At 47.1% G+C, this 26,456-nt stretch overlaps 1 protein-coding gene across 3 annotated transcripts in view; it reads left to right on the top strand.

The window, feature by feature from the left end:
• Positions 1 to 1,114: 1,114 nt before the first annotated feature.
• The window catches only part of ZNF398 (zinc finger protein 398), a 36,663-nt gene continuing 11,321 nt past the window's right edge, over positions 1,115 to 26,456 (top strand). The window contains exons 1-4 of one of the 3 annotated variants that reach the window (XM_054560712.2): positions 1,115 to 1,195; positions 7,554 to 7,949; positions 21,147 to 21,273; positions 21,806 to 21,919. In XM_054560712.2, coding sequence (XP_054416687.1) covers positions 1,136 to 1,195; positions 7,554 to 7,949; positions 21,147 to 21,273; positions 21,806 to 21,919 — 697 coding nt within the window. In that variant the 5' untranslated portion in view covers positions 1,115 to 1,135. Of the gene's footprint in view, positions 1,196 to 1,314; positions 1,686 to 1,713; positions 2,203 to 7,553; positions 7,950 to 21,146; positions 21,274 to 21,805; positions 21,920 to 26,456 lie in introns of those variants that run through there. The other 2 variants (XM_024250280.3, XM_054560714.2) reach the window with 2 other exon arrangements.

The following is a 26,456-nucleotide window of genomic DNA, read 5'->3' on the forward strand; positions in this document are numbered from 1 at the left end:
TACAGGTGCACGCCACCACGCCCGGCTAATTTTTGTATTTTTTAGTAGAGACGGGGTTTCACCATGTTGGCCAGGCTGGTCTGGAACTCAGGTGATCTGCCCGCCTTGGCCTCCCAAAGTGCTGGAATTACAGGCGTGAGCCACTGCGCCCGGCCTGTTCTCGCAGGTCCTTTAGCTCAGACGCAGCAAACCCTAACCCCGAGCTCGATCTCTGCCGCTTTCAGGAATTCCACTTCCTCCAGCTTGGGCAACATAGCGAGACCCTGTCTCTACAGAAAAATAAATAAGTAAATAAATAAATACAAATAAATAAAACATTAGCCGGGCTTGGTAGCTGCGCCTGTAGTCCAAGCTGCTCGGACAGGCTGAGGGGAAGGATCATTTGAGCCCAGCAGTTTAAGGCTGCAGTGAGCCTTGTTTGTGCCACTTGCACTCCAGCCTGGACGACAGAGGGAGACTCTGTCTCTAAATAAATCAATAAATAAGGCCGGGCGCAATGGCTCACCCTTGTAATCCTAGCACTTTGAGAGGCCAAGGCGGGTGGATCATTTGAGGTCAGGAGTTTCAGACCAGCCTGGCCAACATGGTGAAACCCCGTCTCCACTTATTAAAAAAAAAAAAAAAAAATTAGCTGGGCATGGTAGTACATGCCTGTAATCCCAGCTACTTGGGAGACAAAGGTAGGAGAATCGCTTGAACCCGGAAGGCGGTTGCAGTGAGCCGAGATCCCGCCACTGCACTCCAGCCCGGGCGACTGAGTGAGACTCCGTCTCTAAATAAATAAATAAACAAAAATTAAGAATCCCATTTCCAGACCAGGCCCCGAAGAGTCAATAATCCGAGATGTGAAGGAGACCTTAGAATATTATTTGATCTCAACACGGGCCGCGTGGGACGTGAACCGCCTCACCTTGGCAACCACATTTGTAATTTCCGCAAATGATCTATATCTTCTTCATTCCAAAATTGTGTCTCTCCGTCACTCATTCCACCCACAGGCTCCCTTCAGCCCTGTCCCCCTTACTCTCACCCTGCACATTTCCGCTGTTTAAAATACGGCTGCCCTTCAGGAGAAGCCGTTCCCTGCAGACGGCGCCTGCGTATCGAGCCTCCGTGAAGAAAATCACTCCCCAGAATGAGCCCGGCTTTGCGGCTGGGTCCTAAACTGCGGTCGGCTGAACCTTCTCGTGGGAATGTGAGAAAGCGGAACACACGTGGGCGCCAAATAACAACCCTCCCCACACCGAAGCCCAAGAGCCGGGGGGGAGGGGCGGAGGCGACGCGGGCGGCGCTGGCCGCGGGGGCCGGCAGGGGGCGCGCTGGCCGCGGCGGCCGGGAAGCGCGAGCCTGCGGCGCGTCTAGGCCCGCGCGGTTCCCGGTGCACTCGCTGCCCACAAAGCGCCAGCTGAGGGGCCGCTGCGGGCGGAGTGCGGCGGAGTCGGCCTCGCGACCCCAGCTTGACCCGCCGCCTGCCGCCCCGCGCCTCCGCCGCGTTCCTGTGCGTCCCGAGCCCCGACGGCCGCGTGAGTTCCGTCCGTGCGGGGAAGGCAGGGCCGGGTCGGCGTCGCCTGTGGAGAGGACCCGGCGGCCAGGCCTGCTTGGAGCTGCGCGCGGCGGCAGCGGCGGCGACTTCCGAGGCCCGGGCCAGATAGCGCAGGGCCATGGCTGAGGCGGCCCCGGCCCCGGTAAGGGCGGCCGCGCGCGAGTGTTGTGAGCCGCCGAGACCCAGACCCCGAGGGAGGAAGGCGGGCGGGCAGGGAGCTGCCAGGCACAGGCGCCGTTCTCGGGTCCCGCCGGCCACGTCGCCTGTCGTCTGTGCTTGGCGGCTGCAGCCTCGCGTGAGAGGACTTAGCGGGTGGGTGTGAAACCACCCACCCGGGGACACCAGGCTGGGCCGCAGGTCTGAGGGGGACTCGCAGGCAGCTATGAGACCCGGGGCCCTGCAGTTGGGTTGAAGTCGAGGGGGTGCCTGCTGCGTGTCAGCCCCACGCCTGCCCGCCAGACGCGCAGCGGGGTTGGGCTGGGGAGCCGTCAACCATTCTCGCGGCCGCGGGAGCGGTCGTCACCAGCAATCTGAGCGGTGGCGCGGGCGGCATTTAAGTGTGCGGAGGCGCATTCCCGCCGCCCTGCGTGACTCCTGGGCTCCCGGCACCGGACTCGGGACACGCGGGAGGCCCTCCCGAAATATCTGCCGAATGAATGGTGCGGACCCGGAGGCTGGAGTGGCCTCGCGTGCGTGGCGGTTCATTCGCGGGTGTTTGCCAAGGCCTGCGGGGGCCGGCAGCGGCCAGTTGCCAGGGCGACGGAGGCGACCGGGCCGCGCCTGCACGCAGCCCCATAGAATGAGAAGGGGACGGTCAGGCCGCGGGGAAAGCACTGATCGCATTTGCCACCCAAGAGGTCTTTGGTCACCTCTAGGAGAGCCATTGTACTGGGTCAGGAGCCACACTGGCACATGAGGGGTGACTGGGAAAAGGAGGAAGAGCAGCGATGGGTAGGGGATAGAGTAGAGGAAAGTGCCACCTCCACTCTTGGACCTGCTTTTCTTTTTTTCCAACCTTTTTTTTTTGTGTATAGGTGGGATGGTAGCGATGATCCTGTGTCTGTAACAGTCCTGGCTAATAGAAATATAAGGGAAGCCGCATACAAAACTCTAAATCAAGCTTGTCCAACCCGCGGCCCCCAGGCCGCATGCGGACTAGGACTGCTTTAAATGCGGCCCAACACAAATTCGTAGACTTTCTTAGAACATCATGAGATTTATGCACGGACCTTTTTCTTTGTCTTTTTTTTTTTTTTTTTAAGCTCATCAGCTGTCATGATCAGTATTTTATGTGTGACCCAAGACAGTTCTTCCAATGTGGCCCAGGGAAGCCAAAATATTGGACACCCCTGCTTAAATTCTCTGGGCGTCACGTTTAAAAAGTAGAAAGCCAGGCGCTGTGTTGTGCACGCCTGTAGTCCCAGCTAGGCTGGGGGCTGAGGCGGAAGAATCACTTGAGCCCAGGAGTTCGAGGCAGTCCACACCGCGTCTCTAAAATAAAAAAAATTTTTGAGAAGTTAAAAAATAAAGATAAATAGATGAAATTAATTTTAATTATATATTTAGCTCAATATATGCAAAATATTATCTCAACATGTCACCAATTGTTTTATTTTTTTGAGGTGGAGTCTCACTCTGTCCCTCAGGCTGGAGTGCAGTGGCGCCATCTGGGCTCACTGCAACTTCTGCCTTGCCGGTTCAAGCGATTCTTCTGCCTCAGCCTCCCGAGTAGCTGGGACTACAGGCGCGTGCCACTACGCCCGGGTCCTTTTGTATTTTTAGTAGAGAGGGGGTTTCACCGTGTTTGCCAGGATGGTCTCAGTCTCCTGACCTCGTGATCCGCCCGCTGGGATCCAAAGTGCTGGGATTACAGGCGTGAGCCACCGCGCCCGGCCTCATGTAATCGATTTAAAACATTAATGGCCGGGTGTGGTGGCTCAAGCCTGTTATCCCAAGCACTTCAGGAGGCTGCCGTGGGAAGATAGCTTTAGCCCAGGAGTTGAAGACCAGCCTGGGCAACATAGGGAGACCCCATCTCTACAAAAAAGAAATTTTTTTTTTAAAATTAGCCAGGCGTGGTGGCATGCACCTGTACTCCCAGCTACTCAGGAGGCTTAGGTGGGAGGTGTTTGAGCCAGGGAGGTGGAGGCTGCAGTGAGCTGTGATCCTGCCACTGCCCTCCAACCTGGGCAACAAAGTGAAACCCTGTCTCAAGCAAACAAACATATTTTTTTCATACTAAGTCTTCAAAGTCTCGTGTATTTTATACTCATAGCACATCTCAATTTAACTAACCACATTTCAGGTGCTCAGTGGCCACATGTAGGTAGTGGCTACTGTATTGAACAGTGCCAGTCTACCCTATGGAGAAGAATCAGGAGACAGATTGACACTAAGAAAGGAACAACGTACCCAAAAAGATGGAAGGGGTTGGCATAAGTGAAGCAAATGTGGAGAGTTAAGATTTAAATAGGATGCAACTTCCTTAGGAAGTAAAGGAGAAAACTTACATTCGGTTACTGATAAGTTTGAAGCGAGGAGTATGAAGAGAAAGTTGAATGAATTTAGGTCTGATTAATTTCCGTCTCAAAGTAAGAGGACATGTCATCTTCTGAGAGTGGGGGCTGCAGCAGGCAAGTCTTACTACTCAGTGTCAGCATCACCTGGGAATTTGTTAAAAATACAGAATCTCAGGCTGTGTACCATGGCTCACACCTGTAATCCCAGCACTTTGGGAGGCTGAGGCAGGTGGATCACTTGAGCTGAGGAGTTTGAGACCAGCCTAGGCAATATGGTGAAACCGTGTCTCTACCAAAAATACAGAAATTAGCGGGGCATGGTGGTGTGTGCCTGCGGTCCCAGCTACTCGGGAGGCTGAGGTGGGAGAATTGCTTGAGCCCATGAGATGGAGGTTGCGGTAAGCTGAGATTGCACCACTGCACTCCAGCCTGGGTGACAGTGGGACCTCATCCCAAAAAAAACAAAAACAAAACCCAACAGAATCTCAGTTTTCCTTACAGACCTACTGAATAAAAATCTGTACTTTGACAAGATCTCCAGGTGATTCTTCCCCGCCCCCCCAGCGCCCCCCCTTGCCCCGCCCCAGGCAGTCTCGCTCTGTCACCATGCTGGAGTGCAGTGGCACGATCTCAGCTCACTGCAACTTCCGCCTCCTGGGTTCAAGTGATTCTCTAGCCTCAGTCTCCCGAGTAGCTGGGATTACATCACTTGCCACCACACCCAGCTAATTTTTGTATTTTTTAGTAGAGATGGGGTTTCACCATGCTGGTCAGGCTGGTCTCAAACTCCTGACTTCAGGTGATCCACCTGTCTCGGCCTTGCAAAATGCTGGGATTACAGGCATGAGCCACCGTGTCTGGCCCCTCCAGGTGATTCTTATTCATGTTAGTTTGAGGACAAACTACTAAAAGCTGAAGGACTGTGCTGAGGTTTTGTAGTAGCCACTTTATGGAATGGGACAAGCGACATGGAGGGCACGAGTCAGTGTTGAGATCCCCACTAAGCTTAGAAACCATTGGTATGTGGTAACAGCAGTTTACCTGGTGATTTCCTCTAGGCATGCTTACTAATCTGCTTACAGGAATGGAGAAAGAATGATTGGACTGATTCAAGGCCGGAGGTTAGCTGAGCGGGTGAGGCAGAAAGACATGAGAGAAGGGGAGTGATCAACTAGAGAAAAAAAGCCAGGAACGGGCAGATAAACCAGGAGCGAATGGAATGGTCAAAGGACTAGGTGAAATGAGAATAAAGTAGTGGGTGAGTTGGAAAGATGGGATGTTGTGGTCAGAGAGTGGCTTCTCAGGTTCATAGAGTTAGAAGGCTTTGTATACATCATCCTAGTCCAACTTATTTGTTGTGGGAATTTTTTCCTTTTATACTACTCTTTGTTTCAAAGTAAATTATTTTGGAGTAGCCTTTTATTTTCTTGGAAAGATCAATAACCCAGGAGTTATAGGTTACAATGAGCTATGGTCATGCCACTGCACTCCAGCCTCGGTGACCCTGTCTCTAAAAATAAAAAAAAAAATTGAAAAAAAATAAGCTATAGAAGACACCCTGAGGCAGCTGGTTTGCATGCAAGCCTATTTATTTATTCATTCATTCAACAAAAATTTCTTTCTTTTTTTTTTCGAGACTGAATCTCGTTCTGTCGTGTAGGCTGGAGTACAGTGGCACAATCTTGGCTCACTGTAACCTCCGCCTCCTGGGTTCAAGCAATAAGTGGATAATATTTAAACTATCCATCTTAGACTTTAAAATCATATATAAAATAATGTGGCCGGGCACAGTGGCTCACGCCCGTAATCCCAACACTTTGGGAGGCCGAGGAGGGCGGATCATGAGGTCAGGCTAACACGGTGAAACCCCGTCTCTACTAAAAATACAAAAAATTAGCTGAGCATGGTGGCACGCTCCTGTAGTCCCAGCTACTCAGGAGACTGAGGCAGGAGAGTCGCTTGAACCCAGGCAGCGGAGGTTGCAGTAAGCTGAGATGGCACCACTGTACTCCAGCCTGGGTGACAGAGTGAGACTCCGTCTCAAGAAATAAATAAATAAATAAATAAATAAATAATAATGTGATTTCCCTTAAAGATTTCTTTTTTTTGTTTTGGTTTTTTTTTGAGACGGAGTTTCACTCTGTCACCCAGGCTGGAGTGCAGTGGCGCGAAGTTGGGTCACTACAAGCTCTGCCTCCCGGGTTCACGCCATTCTGCTGCCTCAGCCTCTGAAGTAGCTGAGACTACAGGCGCCCGCCACGATGGCCGGCTAATTTTGTATTTTTAGTAGAGACAGGATTTCTCCATGTTGGTCACGCAGGTCTCGAACTCCCGACCTCAGGTGATTGGCCTCTCAAAGTACCGGGATTACAGGTGAGCCACCCACCGCGCCCAGCCTCTTTTTTTTTTTTTTTTTTTCCTGAGACACAGTCTCCCTCTGTTGCCCATGCTGCAGTGCAGTGGCATAATCTTGGCTCACTGTAACCTCCACTTCTCAGGTTCAAGCTGATTCTCCTGCCTCAGCCTCCCGAGTAGCTGGTGTTACAGATGTGCACCATCACCCAGCTAATTTTGGTATTTTTAGTAGAGACGGGATTTCACCATGTTGGCCAGGCTGGACTTGCACTCCGAAACTCAGGTGATCTGCCCACCTCAGCCTCCCAAAGTGCTAGGATTACAGGCATGAGCCACCACACCAGCAAGAATTTCTTTTTTTGAATAGTTCAATAATTATTTATTAGTGGTTCACAGTGGCACACACCTGTAGCCCCAGCTACTTGGGAGGTTGAGGCAGGAGGATTGCTTGAGCGAGCCAGCCTAGGCAACATAATGAGACCCTGAGACCCTGTCTCTAAAAAGAAACAAAAAATGTATTTATTGTAGGCCAAAGTTTGCCTGTCTGAAAATTTCGTTATGTTGGTTCTAGTTCTGCCCTCTGGAGTAACATAGTGTAAGATGAAACAAGGCTGTTCTGCCTTCTGTTTTGTAACCCTCATTATTTGAAAACAGCTCTCATGTTTTCTTCAGATTCAAGATTCTTAGCTTATTCAGCCATTACGGAATGGTGTGGTTGTAGTTTGTAAACAGGGTGATTGACAGGTCTAGAGCATAAGTCTATAATGGATTTATCAGAGGGGACTAGGTTCAATGAGGCCTGGAAAGGATCCTTGTGCACATTTGCCTTTTCCAGAGACAGAGGATGCTGCAGCAACCTAAGCTGGGACTTATATCAGAGGAAATATACCAGACGAGTTCAAGAGCCAATTTCATTAATTCACTGTCTTACCCAATCTATCCCAGAACCACCAAATCAGGTCTCTTGGCTGTTGATGCCAGTGAGCTCCAGAAAGATGAGGCATACGCAGGCAGTACTAAAACTATATTCAAATTAATCTCTGCTGGACAGTTAAGCAGTCCTTATCTGATTTTAGTTTGGAGTTAGGGTTCCTTCTAACACTCAATGTCTTGTTCCATCTTTCCACTGCATGCAGACATCTGAATGGGACTCCGAGTGCCTTACATCCCTGCAGCCCCTTCCTCTTCCTACACCCCCAGCAGCAAATGAGGCACACCTGCAGACAGCAGCTATCTCTCTGTGGACAGTGGTGGCCGCTGTGCAGGCTATAGAGAGGAAGGTGGAGATCCACAGCCGGCGACTCCTACACCTAGAAGGTCGGACAGGGACAGCAGAGAAGAAACTAGCCAGCTGTGAAAAGACAGTTACCGAGCTTGGGAACCAGCTGGACGGCAAGTGGGCCGTGCTGGGAACCCTGCTGCAGGAGTACGGGCTGCTGCAGAGGCGGCTGGAGAACTTGGAGAACCTGCTGCGCAACAGGAACTTCTGGATCCTGCGGCTCCCTCCAGGTATTAAGGGAGATATCCCAAAGGTAATACCTTCATTTCCAGTTGTAAAGTGGTACCACTAGAACTTACACTAGTAGTAGTCTTGATCATTCAGTTACTTAGATATTTTTATTTCCTTTTAAAGTTTCTTAAAATGTCTCAGGCTGAAAGAATCATGAAGGTGTTTTATATTTGTCTATTTGGGAAACATTTTATGTTCAATTTAGTACCCATTTAGAGTGCCAAGATTCAGATTGGAAACCTCTTTCCGGACCAAAGTTGGCTATCTGGTAGATGGATTTTTTTTCTCTTTTGGTTTCTCCTACCCATTACCCATGAGCCGCTTCTTTCTTTGTTAACTTGTGTGCCAGATTCTTGGGGAGGAGACTACATAAATATTCATTTAAATCAGTCAATTTGAGGCTGGGCGCAGTGGCTCATCCCAGCACTTTGGGAGGCTGAGATGGGCAGATACCTGAGGTCAGGAGTTTGATACCATCCTGGCCAACGTGAGGAAACCCTGTCTCTACTAAAAATACAAAAATTAGCTGGGTGTGGTGGCGCACGCCTGTAATCCTAGCCACTCAGGAGGCTGAGGCTGGAGAATAGCTTGAACCCAGGAGTTGGAGGTTGCAGTGAGCCGAGATCATGCCACTGCACGCTAGGCTGGGCAACAAGAGCAAAACTCCTTCTAAAAAAAAAAAAGTGCTGGCGAGGTGACTCACGCCTGTAATCCCAGCACTTTGGGAGGCTGAGGCAGGTGGATCTCCTGAGGTCAGGAGTTCAAGACCAGCCTGGCCAACATGGTGAAACCCTGTCTCTACTTAAAATATAAAAATTGGCCAGGCGTGGTGGCTCACACCTGTACACCCAGCACTTTGGGAGGCCGAGAAAGGCAGATCACGAGTTCAGGAGTTCAAGACTGGCCAACATGGCCAACAAGACGAAACCCCATCTCTATTAAACATACAAAAATTAGCTGGGCTTGGTGGCGGGCGCCTGTAATCCCAGCTACTTGGGAGGCTGAGGCAGGAGAATTGCTTGAACCCGGGAGGCAGAGGTTACAGTGAGCCTAGATCATGCCATTGCACTCCAGTCTGGGCGATGAGCAAGACTCCATCTCAAAAAAAAAAAAAAAGGTTAGCTGGGCATACTGGCAGGTGCCCATAATCCCTGTCAGGAGGCTGAGAAAGGAGAATTGCTTAAACCCAGGAGGCTGGGTGGCCCTGTCTCTAAAAATTAAAAAATAAATAAATAAAAAAAATTGGCTGGGCACGGTGGCTCACACCTGTAATCCCACCACTTTGGGAGGCCAAGGCAGGTGGATCATGAGGTCAGGAGTTCGAGATCAGCCTGGTCAACGTGGTGAAACCCTGTCTCTACTAAAAATACAAAAATTAGCCTGGCGTGGTGGCATGCACCTGTAATCCCAGCTACTCAGGAGGCTGAGGCAGGAGAATTGCTTGAACCTGGGAGGCGGAGGTTGCAGTGAGCAAAAATCCTGCTACTGCACTCCAGCCTGGGTGACAGAGCAAGACCCTGTCTCAAAAAAAAAAAAAAAAAATTAAGCTACAGGAGACAGCCCTGAGTAAGCTGGTTTGCATGCAAGCCTATTTATTATTTACTCATTCATTCATTCAACAAAAATTTGTGGGTTTTTTTTTTTTTTTTTTTTTTTTTGAGACGGATCTCACTCTGTTGCCCAGGCTAGAGTACGGTGACGTGATCATAGCTTACCACAACCTCGAACCCCTGGACTCAAGCCATCCTCCTACCTCAGCTGAGACTATAGGTGTGTTTCACCACACTCAGCTAGCAAATATTTTTTGAATGCTTACTATTTGCTATCTACATCCTGAGGGCATGGCAGCAAACAATTCACTTAAGCTCCTCTGGAGCTTAGATTTTTTTGAGAAAAGAAAAATAATACAAACCCACATACACATTTAGATGCTTTGATAAAAATAAAACGAGTGCCATCTGGTAATCTATTTTCGTATTTTCAATTGGGTGTCAGAGAAGCTTTCATAAAGGAGCTAATATTTAAGTTGATTCTGAAAGATGAGGAAGGATTCAACTGTGAGAAGATCTGAGAAAGAACTTTCCAGGCAGAAAGAATAGCTATGCAAAGTCCCTAAGGCACAAACAGATTTGGAACCCTGAGGCAAAGGAAAGATGCCAGTGAGTTGGTATGGATGAATGAACAAGAGCATGACTGGAGAAAGGGGCAGGGGTCAGATCATTTAGGGTGGTGGTGTTCAGCCGTGGCTATACGTAAGAATCACCTGGGGCCAGGCGCGGTGGCTAATGCCTGTAATCCCAGCACTTTAGGAGGCTGAGGTGGGCAGATCATGAGGTCAAGCGATCGAGACCAGCCTGGCCAAGGTGGTGAAACCCCGTCTCCTGAAAATACAAAAATTGGCTAGGTGTGGTGGCAGGTGCCTGTAATCCTAGCTACTCGGGAAGCTGAGGCAGGAGAATCTCTTGAACCCGGGAGCCAGAGGTTGCAGTGAGCTGAGATTGCACCACTGCACTCCAGCCTGGGCAACAGAGTGAGACTCCGTCTCCAACAACAACAAAAAAGAAGAATCACCTGGTAGGCTTTTAAAATTTTGGTGAGCATCACATCCAGATTCTGACCTAATAGGTCCAGGATGGAGCTTAAGCATGAATAATTTTTTAAAAACCTCCATAGATGATTATAATATATGACTAGGGTTGTGAACCACTGATGTGTAGGGCATTTAAGACCAAGGAAAGGAATTTGGATTTTTAACTAAGGTGTAATGAGGAGAAATTGGAGGGTTTGAAGCAGAGGAATTATATTTGGTTTTTTATATATATATATATATATATATATATATTTTTTTTTTTTTTTTTTTTTTTTTTTGAGATGGAGTCTCACTCTGTCGCCCAGGCTGGAGTGCAGTGGCGCCATCTTGGCTCACTGCAAGCTCCGCCTCCTGGGTTCACGCCATTCTCCTGCCTCAGCCTCCTGAGTAGCTGGGACTACAGGCGTCCGTCACCATGCCCAGCTAATTTTTTGTATTTTTAGTAGAGACAGGGTTTCACCATGTTAGCCAGGATGGTCTTGATCTCCTGACCTCGTGATCCGCTCACCTCGGCCTCCCAAAGTGCTGGGATTACAGGGATGAGCCACCACGCCCGGCCGGTTTTATATATTGAAAGAATCCCTTTGGCTGCTTTGTGGAGAATGGATCGTAGGGGAAGAACTGAAGAAGGGAGGAAATACTAAGGCAGGGAGGGATGCAAGTGGCTTGGATGAGGGTAGCAATTGTAGAGATGGAGAGAAGTGGACAGATGCAAAATGTTTGGTGGTAGAACTGACAGTAAGAGTTACTGATGGGAAGTCCGGGTGCATTGGCTCATGCCTGTAATCTCACCACTTTGGGAGGCTGAGGTGGGCGGATCACAAGGTCAGGAGTTTGAGACCAGCCTGGCCAACAAGGCGAAACCCTGTCTCTACTAAAAACACAAAAAAATTAGCTGGGCGTGGTGGTGGGCGCCTGTAATCCCAGCTACTTGGGAGGCTGAGGCAGGAGAATTGCTTGAACTTGGGAGGGGGAGGTTGCAGTGAGCCGAGATCGTGCCACTGCACTCCAGACCAGGCAACAGGGCGAGACTCCATCTCAAAAAAAAAAAAAAAAAAGAGTTACTGATGGGAATTAGGGAAATAAGGCATTAAGAACAGTAATTGTAGGCCAGGCGCAGTGGCTCACGCCTGTAATCCCAGCACTTTGGGAGGCCAAGGCAGGTGGATCATCTGAGGTGAGGAGTTTGAGACCAGCCTTACCAACATGGAGAAACCCCATCTCTACTAAATATACAAAAAAATTAGCTGGGCGTGGTGGCGCATGCCGGTAATCCCAGCTACTTGGGAGGCTGAGGCAGGAGAATCGCTTGAACCCAGGAGGCGGAGGTTGCGGTGAGGCGAGATTGTACCACTGAACTCCAGCCTGGGCAACAAGAGCGAAACTCCATTTCAAAAAAAAAAAGAATAATTATAAATTTACTGTGTGGTAATTTAGTAAGTGTTCTACTTAAGGCGTATGAGTCTCAGAAGGACCCAACTTGCCCGAGATCACATAGTTAATATAAATAACGAAGTTGTGTTTTAACTAGGTTGGCTCCAGAGCAGATGCTCTTAACCACGTTAGGTTTACTGACTCAGGCTTTCTGCTTGAAGAACTGGGTAGATGGTGTTGGAGTTTCCTTGAGGGGAATACCTTGGGGAAGTGTGGCCTTGGGGTTGGGAGGAAATTAGGAGTTCCCCTTTGACATTGTTAGGTTTGAAATGCCTGTGATACTTTTAGGAGAGACGTTAAAAGTGGACTAAGAAAGTCCAGGACAAGGCGGGGTGCGGTGCTTAATGCCTGTAATCCCAGCACTTTGGGAGGCCGAGGCGGGCAGATCACGAGGTCAGGAGATCGCGACCATCCTGGCTAACACGGTGAAACCCCGTCTCTACTAAAAAATACAAAAAATTAGCCGGGCATGGTGGTGAGCGTCTGTAGTCCCAGCTACTCGGGAGGCTGAGGCAGGAGAATGGCATGAACCCGGGGGGCGGAGCTTGCAGTGAGCCGAGATGGCGCCACTGCACTCCAGCCTGGGCAACAGGCGAGACTCCGTCTCAAAAAAAAAAAAAAAGAAAGAAAGTCCAGGACCGCCAGGGCGCAGTGGCTCACGCCTGTAATCCCAGCACTTTGGGAGGCCGAGGCAGGCAGATCACGAGGTCAAGAGATCGAGACCATTGTGGCCAACATGGTGAAATCCCGTCTCTACTAAAAGTACAAAAATTAGCTGGGCGTGGTGGCGCTCGCCTGTAGTCCCAGCTACTTGGGAGGCTGAGGCAGGAGAATTGCTTGAACCCGGGAGGCGGAGGTCGCATTGAGCCGAGATCGTGCCACTGCACTCCAGCCTGGCGACAGAGCAAGACTCTGTCTCAAAAAAAAAAAAAAAAAAAAAAAAAAAAGTCCAGGACCAAGTCCGGTGGTAGGAGGAGCCGGCAGAGGAGATTAAGAAGGAAAGGCTGGGCCAGCGCCGTGGCTCATAGTGGCACGCGCCTGTAGTCCCAGCTACTCGGGAGGCTGTGGCAGGAGAATCGCTTGAACCCAGGAGGTAGAGGTTGCAGTGAGCCGAGATCGTGCCATTGCACTCCAGTCTGGGAGACAGAGCAAGACTCCGTCTCCAAAAAAACGAATAAAAATAAAAATCAAAAAGAAGGAAAGGGTGATGAGTTAGAGGAAAAAACAAACAGGAAAGTATGTGGTGTCACAGGGCCAAGGAGAAAAAAAAGCATCCCAAGCAGAGAGTTGTCATTTATGTTGAATATGTTACTGGGAGGTTTAGAAAGATGAGGACATTGAGTATGATTTGTCTGCATAGATGTCACTGGTGGCTTTTACAATAATTGCTTGTGTGGACTGGTGGGATAGAAGACTGAATGGAGCAGATTTTGAAGAGTGAATGCTAAGAGAAAAAATGGAAAGATGATCAACAACTCTTTCAGATTTTTCTGTGAAGTGGGGTGGCGGATGAGGAAGTACCTGGGAAGGATATTGGAGCCCTTTCTCATAGAGAACCTTCTCCATAGTACATTTTGTTTGTGCATCTGGAGCTCCTCCAGAAGTTCCTTGGGATAATTTAAATTTAGTATTCATGGCCTGGCGCGGTGGCTCACACCTGTAATCCCAGCACTTTGGGAGGCCTAGGCAGGCAGATCATCTGAGGTCAGGAGTTGGAGACCAGCCTGACCAACATGGTGAAACCCTGTCTCTACTGAAAATACAAAATTAGCTGGGCATGGTGGCGCATTCCTCTAATCCCAGCTACTCAGGAGGCTGAGGCAGGAGAATTGCTTGAACCCAGGAGGCAGAGGTTGCAGTGAGCCTAGATCGTGCCATTGCACTCGAGCCTGGGTGACAGAGCGAAACACCGTTTCAAAAAAAAAAAAAAAAAAAAAATTTAGTATTTATTTTAAGAATAATAGTAAAGGTAAGTTAAAGTTATTGTCTTATCTGGAATAAGTGGTTAACAGTTAAATTGTCCATCTTAGACTCTAAAATCATATATAAAATAATGTGATTTCCCTTAAAGATTTTTTTTTTGAGATGGAGTCTCCCTCTTGCTCAGGCTGCAGTGCAGTGGCATGATCTCGGCTCACTGCAACCTCCACTTCCCGGGGTCAAGCTATTCTCCTGCCTCCACCTCCCAAGTAGCTGAGAGTACAGGTGTGCACCACCACGCCTGGTTAATTTTTGAATTTTTAGAGGAACTCTGACCTCAAGTGATGCACCTGCCCTGGTCTCCCAAAGTGCTGGGATCACAGGTGTGAGCCACCGCGCCTGGCCATCTCTTGAATATTTCTTAATGAAATTAAAATGCGTTTGATTCTAGTCAAAATGTATTAAAGATTTACTAAATTGAAATATGAGAAACTTTTGTGTCCTTGCTTTGTTGAAAATGCTCTTTTTCGGCTGGGCGCAGTGGCTCATGCCTGTAATCCCAGCACTTTGGGAGGCTGAGGCAGGTGGATCATGAGGTCAGGAAATCGAGACCATCTGGCTAACATGGTGAAACTGTGTCTCTACTAAAAATACAGAAAAAATTAGCCAGGCGTGGTGGCGGGTGCCTGTAGTCCCAGCTACCCGGGAGGCTGAGGCAGGAGAATGGCGTGAACCCGGGAGGCGGAGCTTGCAGTGAGCTGAGATCGCGCCACTGTACTCCAGCCTGGGCTACAAAGTGAGACTCCATCTCAAAAAAAAATGCTCTTTTTCTGCTCTTAAATTTGAATGCCAAGTTCCAGGTCCAGAATAACTTTTCCTCAAAAAAAAAAAATTTTTTTTTTTGAGATGGAGTCTCACTTTGTCTCTGTTAGAAAGATGGAGTGCAGTGGCACAGTCTCCACTCACTTCAGCCTCCACCTCCCAGGCTCAAGCAATTCTCATGTCTCAGCCTCCCGAGTAGGTGGGACTAAAAGCATGCACCACCATGCCTGGCTAATTTTTGTATTTTTAGTAGAAATGGGGTTTCCCCATGTTGGCCAGGCTTGTCTTGAACTCCTGACCTCAAGTGATCCTTCTCCCTCAGCCTCCCAAAGTTCTGGGACTACAGGTGTGAGTCACCAGGCCCAGCCAGTGTGATACTTTGATACATTTGTATAAAGTGTAATGATAAAAGGAGGGTAATTAGCATATCTATCACCTGAAGCATTTATCATTTCTTTGTGTTGGGAACACCAAAAAATCCTCTCTTCTAGGCCAGGCGCTGTGACTCATGCCTGTAATCCCAGCACTTTGGGAGGCCAAGGTGGGTGGATCACGAGGTCGGGAGATCGAGACCATCCTGGCTGACACAGGGGTCTCAACTAAAAATACAAAAAAGTAGCCAGGTGTGGCGGTGGGCGCCTGTAGTCCCAGCTACTTGGGAGGCTGAGGCAGGAGAATGGTGTGAACCTGGGAAGCGGAGCTTGCAGTGAGCTGACAGTATAGACCAGTTTATACTAGGAAGTGGGATTCTCTTCTGCATATGGCCATTCCCTACAGGCAGTCTTAACCCCAACGAGGCAGAATTCACAGTCCTCCTCTAAATGCACTCTTCAGTTTCCTTCACTTGAATGTTTTCTCCATTCCCATTAGGACTAGCCAAAGTCACATCTCTTTTTGAGTCATGCCAGCCCCATGTCTTGTCCATGTCATTCATTTGCAGATAGTCATATTCCCCTTTGGGGCAGAAACCATATTTTAATTATCTCAATGCTTAGGGAAAACCTTGTATGTAGTGGATACTCAGAATGTTTTCTCGTGTGAATTAAGTACGCTTTGCATTTGTATCTAACTCCTCCCCTTCTGAGTCCTCCACCCTCCAGAAGCTCATACATAGCTTTAGATTATCACTTTTCTTCTTGAAAACATTGTGAACTCCTAGAGACTGGTCTGTGTCTTATTTTTCCTGTATCCTTTCAGTACCCCATATAGTTTTCTCAGTCAGGAGGCACTTGGTAAATAGTAAAGATTTTTAGACTGAGGGGGCTAGAGTGGGGGCGGGCTGCTGGCTGAGGTGGTGTCTCTGCTCTGCACCCCAAGGAGGCCTGTCAGGAGGAGGTGGGCTTTCCCCAGTGCTGCCCTCTTGACCCTTGGAGCTCTCCCAGGATTCCTCAGATTTCCCCAGCGCCCCTTTGGCACTGTGTCTCCTCCTCTTTGCCCTGCCTCCTCCCTGTCCCACCACCACCTCCTCACCCTGTCTCTCCCTCCTCCTGTTTGCTCTGGCTCCTTGCCACCAGGATCTTTTCCTAACTTTTTTCTTTCCTAGTAGAGACAATGGGCTGACAACCTGACTTCTAGAAAATATTGAGGAAAGGTAAAAACTAGTTTTTAGGCCAGGTGTGGTGACTCAAGCCTGTAATTCCAGGGCTTTGGGAGGCTGAGGTTGGAGGATTGCTTGAGGCCAGGTGTAGGACACCAGCCTGGGCAACATAGCCAGACCCATCCCTACAAAAATTATGTTTCTAAAGATTGACTCGCCATAGTGGCATGTGCCTGTCATCCCAGCTACTCAGGAAGCTGAAATGGGAGGATGACCTGAGCTCAGGAGGTCGAGGCTATAGTGAGCCATGATCACATCACTGCACCCCAGTTTGGATGACAGAGTGAGACCCTGTCTTAAAAACAAACAAAACAAAACAAAACAAAAACCAAAAACAACTAGTTACCAGATTCTGAATGCCTAACATACAAGCATACAAGGTGGCAGGATGAGTACATAAAGTCGCAAAAAGTACTCAAGCGCCTATTAAATGAAAAGCAAACATACCAGGAAGAACTTCAGCTCCTGCTTGAAGAACTAAGAGGGGAATTAATAGAAAAGCTAAGGACTTAGAAGAAATGAAGCTGCAGGTAATTAACTCCAAAAAAAAAAAAAAGGGAATTGTTAAAAGCCCAAATACAGCAAGAATTAGAAACTCCAGTGTTTTTGCAATTGGGATGAAGAAGTGGAAAAGTATAGAGCTGCAAGCTTTGCTGTAAACATACATTTCTTAAATAGAATCTGAAACACTAGGAAGAAGAATTTGCATGTAGTTTAGAAAAAAACTCTAAAATTTGAATTAGAGATTTATTTTTATTTTTATTTATTTATATATTTTTCAAGACAGGGTCTTGCTCTCACCTGGGCTGGAGTGCAGTGGTGCTGTCTTGGCTCACTGCAGCCTTAAGGCTCAAGTGAGACTCTTGCCTTAGCCTCCTGAGTGGCTGGGACTACAGGTGTGCATTACTACAGCTGGCTAATTTTTTTTTTTTGAGTCGGAGTCTCGCTCCATCGCCCAGGCTGGAGTGCAGTGGCGCGATCTTGGCTCACTGTAACCTCCGCCTCCTGGGTTCACGCCATTCTCCTGCCTCAGCCTCCCGAGTAGCTGGGACTACAGGCGCCTGCCACCACGCCTGGCTAATTTTTTATATTTTTAGTAGAGACAGGGTTTCACCATGTTAGCCAGGATGGTCTCAATCTCCTGACCTCGTGATCCGCCCGCCTCGGCCTCTCAAAGTGCTGGGATTATAGGCGTGAGACACTGCGCCTGGCCGCACAGCTGGCTAATTTTTAAATTTCTTTATACAGATAGGATCTCGCTATGTTGTCCAGGCTGGTTTCGAACTCCTGACCTCAAGTGATGCTCCTGCCTTGGCCTCCCAAAGTGCTGAGATTACAGGCATGAGCCAGTGCACCTGGCCTGAATTATAGATTGCAAGACTGGGGAAAGATATAGAACTATATAACTAGCTGCTTAGTGTTGATCCCACAAGAGACAACAAATGAGTAGAGGAACTTGTTTGAGAAAAAGTCCATTTGTTTCAGAAATTAAAATATTCATAGGCTGGCTGGGCACAGTGGTTCACGCCTGTACTCCCAGCACTTTGGGAGGCCGAGGTGGGCAGATTGCCTGAGGTCAGGAGTTTGAGACTAGCCTGGCTAACATGCTGAAACCCTGGGTGGGGCGGAGGTTGCAGTGAGCTGAGATCGTGCCATTGCACTCCAGCCTAGGCAACAGAGCGAGAGTCCGTCTCAAAAAATATATATATATTCATTCAGAGGCTGAAGTAGCACATTTAACGGCTGGAAAAGAGAATTCTGGTGCTCAGTTAGAAAATGTCCTAAGAATACAGATGTGACAGTTGGCTGAGATGCAGTTACAGTCAGGTCCCAGGAGCCCAAAAATGTCACGTAAACTGTAGGTTAAATGCTCGGAAAAAGAGCCACAATCAAACAATGAACAAAATACCTGTGTTTCAGACGGAGTTTCACTCCTGTCGCCCAGGCTGGAGTGCAGTGGTGTGATCTCAGCTCACTGGAACCTCCGCCTCCCAGGTTCAAGCGATTCTCCTGCCTCAGCCTCCTGAGTAGCTGGGATTACAGGCATGCGCCATCATGCCCAGCTTTTTTTTTTTTTTTTTTTTTTTTTTTTGAGACGGAGTTTTGCCCTTGTCGTGCAGGCTGAAGTACAATGGTGTGATCTCGGCTCACCACAACTTCCGCCTCCCGAGTTCAAGTGATTCTTCTGCCTCAGCCTCCTGAGTAGTTGGGACTACAGGCATGTGCCACCACGCCCCGGCTAATTTTGTATTTTTAGTAGAGATGGGGTTTCTCCATATTGGTCAGGCTGGTCTTGAACTCCCGACCTCAGGTGAGCCACCGCGCCCGGCCATGCCCAGCTAATTTTTGTGTTTTTAGTAGAGACAGGGTTTTGCCATGTTGGTCAGGCTGGTCTCAAACTCCTGACCTCAGGTGATCCACCCGCCTTGGCCTTCCAAAGTTCTAGGAGCCACCGTGCGTGGCCAAAGTACCTTTTTAATCATTAAAGATTACATAAAACTGAACAAGAAAGAAATACCCTGACCAGGCTGGGAGTGGTGGCGGTGGCTCATGCCTGTAATCCCAGCACTTTGGGAGGCTGAGGTAGGTGAATCATTTGAGGTCAGGAGTCGAGACCCGCCTGACCAACATAGTGAAACCCCATGTCTACTAAAAATACAAAAATTAGCCAGGCGTGGTGGTGTGCACCTGTAATCCCAGCTACTTGGGAGGCTGAGGCAGGAGGATTGCTTGAACCCAGGAGACAGAGGTTGCAGTGAGCTGAGATAGCATCACTGCACTCCAGCCTGGGTGACTGAGCAAGACTCTATCTTAAAAAAAGAAAGAGGGCCGGGCGCAGTGGCTTGCACCTGTAATCCCAGCACTTTGGGAGGCCGAGGCAGACAGATCACAAGGTCAGGAGATCGAGACCATCCTGGCTAACACGGTGAAACCCTGTCTCTACTAAAAATACAAAAAATTAGCCGGGTGTGGTGGTGGGCGCCTGTAGTCCCAGCTACTCAGGAGGCTGAGGCAGGAGAACGGCATGAACCCGGGAGGCAGAGCTTTCAGTGAGCCAAGATCATACCACTGCACTCCAGCCTGGGTGACAGAGCGAGACTCCATCTCAAAAAAAATAAAAATAAAAATAAAAAAAGAGAAAGAAAGAAAGACACTGACCACGAAAGTCAAAGAACGAAACTTTCAAGCATGCTAGAAATAACAGCCATGAAACTAGAGGCAGCAAGAGTGAGCTAGAAAGGGAAAGGAAAAAGATTCAAAGTGAACTGGATGGTTTACGGTCAGACAATGAAATTCTCAGACCAGCTATTGAACACCACAAAGTGCCCTTAGTAAAAAAAAGATCATATATTAATATGTAAGGCACCAGATGCCAAGGAAGAAGGTTGTAAAAGACTTGTGGTATTACAGGATGAAAAGCTAGAATTTGAAAACAAGTTAGCAGATAGAAAATGAAAATGGAGCACAATGTCTGGAAGCAATGTGAAAAGCATCAGTGTGAAAAGAAATTGTGGGAGGCCGGGCACGGTGGCTCACACCTGTAATCCCAGCACTTTGGGAGGCTGAGGCAGGTGGATCACGAGGTCAGGAGCTCGAGACCAGCCTGACCAACATGGTGAAACTCCATCTCTACTAAAAATACAAGAATTAGCGGTGTATGGTGGCGGGTGCCTGTAATCCTGGCTACTCGGGAGGCTGAGGCAGGAGAATTGCTTGAACCCGGGAGGCAGAGGTTGCAGTGAGATGAGATCGCGCCACTGCACTCCAGCCTGGGTGTACAGCGAGACTCTGTCTCTAAAAAAAAAAAAAGAAAAGAAAGAAAAAAAATGCAGAGGAAGAAAAAAAAATGAAAATTTTGACCTGGAATAGTAAATCAGTAGTTTTCAGATCCAAGTTACCTCACTTGCAGAGTTCAAACCGAATGCTGAAGGAAATGATGGAGACATTAAAACAGGAACGCTGAAATGTAAGAAATCAAGCTGAGAAAGTCTAACTAGAAGTCAAAAAGACATTGGAAAAAGAACAGACACAGCAGTTAGAAGAAAAGCATATGCTTCATGAATGTATCTCAGAGAAATGTATAGTCAAGCTAAAGAGAAATTGCAGTGAGCTGCAGTTGCCCAGAAAAAGAGGAAATCTTGCCGTGAAAACAATTGAAGAGATGGCAGGACAAGGTGTAAATCTTGGAGGCAGGTAGAGAAGAAATGGAAACAGAAAATTCGGTTTTAAATAGACAGAATATTCCATTTGAAGAATGTACAAAGCTTCAGAAAAGACTAAAGGATACACACAGAAGACATAATGAATTTTGAAGTTTAATTTTGGTTCCTAACATGCCTCCAGAATCAATCCTGTTTGCTCTCAGTCATCAGCCATGGTATTATCCTTCCTCATGTGTACGATGAACAGCATCAAAGGGAACTCTGTACTTGGCAAAAGACTAGAGGAACTAGAAACAACACAAAGAAAACAAATAGAGGAATTTGGATCTCCTGGAGAGTGATGTTCTTAGAGAAAAGGCATTTTAAAAGAGGTGAAATCAAAGACTCAATAAAGCTTGAAGTTTTAACATACATGGTATTTAGATATTTTGTTATTGCTTACCAAAATACTTGAATGTGCCTCAAGAAAAGGTACCAGCTTTATTTAAGGTACTCATGCTGTATTGCATGAGTACTGGGATTTTAGGATTTTCTGATGACAAGTGAAGCATTAAACCGTTTCAGAGATATTTAGAATATTTATTGACCACCCTTTGAAAATGTAAAAAAAAAAAAAAGGAACTAATTGGAAAGAGATTTATTGAATGACTGAATTATAATGGGAGGGACTAACCCATGTGATTGTAATTTTAGGTGCCTGTGGCATTTGATGATGTCTCCATCTACTTTTCCACTCCAGAGTGGGAAAAATTAGAAGAATGGCAAAAGGAACTTTACAAGAATATCATGAAGGGCAACTACGAGTCTCTCATCTCCATGGGTGAGGCTGAATTGACACCTTTTGAATGAAGTGACAGCAGCTCCAAGAGGGCTCAGAACAGTCCCTTTTCCTCCAGTGACCTCATTCTCACTCTATCTTCACACACTTCAAATTCTGGTTTCAAGCCAAAATATGACCAATTAATGCTTGCTAACTAGGAATCATAATCTCTCTTTTTACAAAATTGTAGGACAGAGAATGAAGTTCAGGGTTATGGGTGTGACAGCTGGTGGTTTCCATGGGTATGCTTCACTTGGAAAGGAGCTTGACTTCTCCCGCTTGAGGCACACTGTCACTCTGAAAGCAGTGCTAACCTAGCACATGTGTTTTCCCCACATATTACATCTCCACTACCTGCTTTCCTGAATAGATATCCACAGTTGAAGATGGATAGATGGGAAGAAGTGATACGGAATCTAAAAGAAATTCCCTGGCACTGTGACCACAAAGCTTCAGCTCAGCCTTGACGGCAATTAGTTGTCATCCTCATTTATCTCTTTGTAATACTCTGTCTTCCTTTTTCCTCTCCTAGATTATGCTATAAATCAACCTGATGTCTTATCTCAGATTCAACCAGAAGGGGAACATAATACAGAGGACCAGGCAGGGCCAGGGGAAAGTGAGATTCCCACAGACCCCAGTGAAGGTAAGTGGGAGAAGAGATTGCTACTTCTTGTCTCCCTTTCCTGGTCAGACATGGTGGCTCAGAACTAAGCAGGGCTTAGGGGCTTCTAGAGCCATTCATTGCTAAAGCAACTAGATTTTGAATGTGTTATCAGGCATTTAAATATAAAAGGGAACTTAGAGGTCACCTTGTCCAGTGTCTTCACCTATCGATACTGCACATCTAACAGTTACAAGTTGCATTCCCTGACAGAAGTACTGACACCTAGTTGTTTAGTAAAATAAACATGTCCTTACATGATGAAGGAGGCAGTCATGCTCATCTGGACTAAAGTGGCTTGAGCAAATGTAAGCGTGGCCCTTCATAAGTGCTGAAGGGACTAGGAGTCTGCATGGTCCCTCTAAGATGCATGGAACCAGTAGACACTGATGACATCCACCTGGGCAACATGGATTTTTCTCAGGTCTGGGAAGCTGGCTATCATGAACTCTTCCTAACTTTTTAGTTGGCAGCTGCTTAATATTGTGTGGGAAAGACTGCCAACCAAAGTCCAGTTGTATTGTTTCTCTCATGCCTCACCTTTGCTGTCAGAAAATTCTCATACACTTTTTTGTTCTTTGATGGATAGAAGCACACAGAAAGTTCATCCTCCGGGCATCTCTATTACATGAACTTCTCTTACAACCCACCCGCTGTCCCATACAGTTATTTTTTTCTTTTCTTTTTTGAGACGGAGTCTTGCTCATGCGATCTCGACTCACTGCAAGCTCCGTCTCCTGGATTCACGCCACTCTCCTGCCTCAGGCTCCCGAGTAGCTGGGACTACAGGCGCCCGCCACCGCACCCGGCTAATTTTTTCTATTTTTTAGTAGAGATAGGGTTTCATCGCGTTAGCCAGGATGGTCTTGATCTCCTGACTTGTGATCCGCCTGCCTCGGCCTCCCAAAGTGCTGGGATTACAGGCGTGAGCCACTGCCACATTTATTTTTTTCTAACATTTTATTATGAAAATTTTCAATCAGAAAAGTTAAAATATTTTTATAGTGAACACCTGGATATCCAGCGCCTAAATTCTGCCACTAACATTATACCATCCTTCCTTATCATGCATATATCTATCACTGCATCATTCCATCCAGCCATCTGTCTATTATTTATTTATTTATTTATTTATTTATTTTGGAGATGGAGTCTCACTCTGTCGCCCAGGCTGGAATGCAGTGGTGCGATCTTGGCTCACTGCAACCTCCACCTCCTGGATTCAAGTGATTCTCCGGCTTAGCCTCCTGAGTAGCTGGGATTACAGGTGCCTGCCACCACGCCTGGCTAATTTTTGTATTTTTAGTAGAGACAGGGTTTCAGCATGTTGGCCAGGCTGGTCTCGAACTCCTGACCTCAAGTGATCTGTCTGCCTTGGCCTACCAAAGTGCTGGGATTACAGGTGTGAGCCACCGCACCCAGCCATCTATCCTATTTTTGATGTATTTCAAAATCAGTAAAGACATCAATGCGTTTTCCTATAAATAGTTCAGCATGAATATTGTTAACCCAGAGTTCAATATTTGTTTTTTGTCTTTTCAGGTAAATTTTACATATAATGAAATTTCAAGTCTTAATTGAGTTTTAAGCAATGCACACGTCTGCCACACATATATTATTATTATTATTATTTTGAGATGGAGTCTCACTCTGTCGCCCAGGCTAGAGTGCAGTGGCGTGATCCTGGCTCACTGCAACCTCCGCCTTCCAGGCTCAAGTGATTCTCCAGCCTCAGCCTCCTGAGTAGCTGGGATTCCATGCGTGGCTAATTTTTGTGTTTTTAGTAGAGATGGGGTTTCACCATGTTGGCCAGGCTGGTCTTAAACTCCTGACTTCAAGTGATCCACCCGCCTCGGCCTCCCAAAGTGCTGGGATTACAGGAGTGAGCCACCACGCCTGGCCATATTATTTTTTAAGAATGTGCAGGTGATTGCATTTAGGCAGTGTAACAGGTTGCATTTTACTAATCTTTATATCACAGATATAAGTAATGAGGCTAAAATAATACCACCAATAAAGATGAGTGACTTGACTACAGAAAGATTTCTTATTGGGTATATTTCTTTGGTCTACATTATTAGTTATCTGACATAGCCCTCAGCAAGTACAAATGAATATATCATTGTATTTTATGGGATGGGTGAAAAAGATAACAACTAATTAGGTTTTGTAATAACGTATCAAAGTTACATTTTGCTGTCATCTTGTCAGTTTGTTTTTACCATGGTTTTTCAAGATGCTCGTGCCTCAACCCCCTGAGTAGCTGGGACTATAGGCATGTGCCACCATGCCCAGCTAATTTTTGTATTTTTAGTAATGATGGGGTTTTGCCATGTTGGCCAGGCTGGTCTCGAACTCCTGACCTCAGGTGATCCACCCACCTCGGCCTCCTAAATTGCTGGGATTACAGGCGTGAGCCACCATGCCTGGCCAGTTGTTTGCTGTTGGTTGATCAAATTGTCAGCTTCACAATTTCTTTTGTTTGTTTATTTGTTTTTAAGACAAGGTCTGGCTCTATTGCCCAGGCTGGAGTGCAGTGCCATGATCAGAGTGCAGTGCCATGATCTGAGATCAGTGCAGCCTGTACCTCCTGGGCCCAAGCCATCCTCCCATCTCAGCCTCCCAAGTAGCTGGGACTACAGGCACACACCACCATGCCTGGCTAATTTTTGTATTTTCTGTGGAGATGGGGGTTTGCCATGTTGCCCGGGCTGGTTTTGAATTCGTGAACTCAAGTGATTCACCTGCTTCAGCCTTCCAAGGTGCTGGGATTACAGGCCTGAGCCACCACACCCAGCCTCAGTACTTGTTTTCTTAAAAAAATGTATGCTCCTGGCTCTGTTGGAGGGCCCAAAGACCACTCCCAGATTTGGTGATCTGCTAGGAGGACTCACAGGATTCCCATATGGTTGTACTCACAGCAAGATTTGTTAGAATGATACAAAGTAATAACAGCAAAGGGAAAAGGTACCCGGGACAAAGTCTGCAGGAAACCAGGGACAGGCTTCCCAGAGTCCTCTCCCAGTGGAGTCTTATAGGATACGCTTAATTGTTCCAGTAATGAGTTGTAACAACCAGAAAAGCTCATTAGAGACTCAGTGCCCAAGGTTTTTACTGGGGGCTAATCACATGCATACCCTCTGTCTAGCACTTACCCAAATTCCAGACTCATAGAAGGAAAGCGCATGTTCTGCATATACCACACTGTTTGACAAACACAGTCATGCACTGCTGAACAATGGGGATGTCTTCTGAGAAATGCATCATTAGTTGATTTTGTCATTGTGCAGACATCATAGCGTGAACTCACACAAACTAGATGTCGTAGCTTTCTATGTACCTAGGCTATATAGTATAGCCTATTGCTTCTAGGCTACAAACTTGTACAGCATGTTACTGTCCTGAATACTGTAGGCAATTGTAACACAATGGTAATTGTGTACGTAAACACATGTAAAGTTAGGAAAGGTACAGCAAAAATCTGGTATAAAAGATAAAAAATGAGCTGGGCACAGTGGCTCATGCCTGTAATCCCAGCACTTTGAGGCCAAGGCGGGTGGATCATGAGGTCAGGAGATAGAGACCATTCTGGCTGACATGGTAAAACCCTGTCTCTACTAAAAATCCAAAAAATTAGCCAGCCATGGTGGTGGGCGCCTGTAGTCCCAGCTACTCGGGAGGCCAAGGCAGGAGAATTGCTTGAACCCAGGATGCGGAGGTTGCAGTGAGCCGAGATTACACCACTGCACTCGAGCCTGGGCAACAGAGCGAGACTCCATCTCAAAAAAAAAAAATACAAAATGGTACATCTCTATAGGGCACTTGCCATGAATGGAGCTTGCAGGACTGGAAGTTGTTCTCACTGAGTCAGTGAGTGAATGTGAAGGCCTAGGACATTACTAGGCTGTAGAATTTATAAACACTATACTTAGGCCACACTAAATTTATAGAAAAATTTTTTCTTTTTCTTTTTTTTTTGCCTCCTGAGTTCAAGTGATTCTCCTGCCTCAGCCTCCTGAGAAGCTGGGACTACAGGCACGTGCCACCACGCCCGGCTAATTTTTTATTTTTATTTTTTTTAGAAGAGACGGGGTTTCACCATGTTAGCCAGGATGGTCTCGATCTGCTGACCTCGTGATCCACCCACCTTGGCCTCCCAAAGTGCTGGGATTATAGGCATGAGCCACCGCACCTGGCCAAAAAATTTTTTCTTTAACCATAAATTAACCTTAGCTTACTGTATTACTTTATAATACAGTAATATACTTATAATACTACTTTATAATACAGTAACGACTTTTATTATTTTATAACTTCTGACTTTTGTAATAACACTTAGTGTAAAACATATTGTACATATATACAAAAATATTTTTTCTTTATACCTTTTTTCTATAACTTTTTCCTATTTTTAAATTTTTTACTTATTTTTTTGAAATGAAGTCTTGCCCTGTCACCCAGGCTGGATTGCAGTGGCGCAATCTCCGCTCACTGCAACCTCTGCCTCCTGGGTTCAAGT

Source organism: Pongo abelii, chromosome 6, assembly GCF_028885655.2.
Source record: "Pongo abelii isolate AG06213 chromosome 6, NHGRI_mPonAbe1-v2.0_pri, whole genome shotgun sequence".
NCBI lineage: Eukaryota > Metazoa > Chordata > Mammalia > Primates > Hominidae > Pongo > Pongo abelii.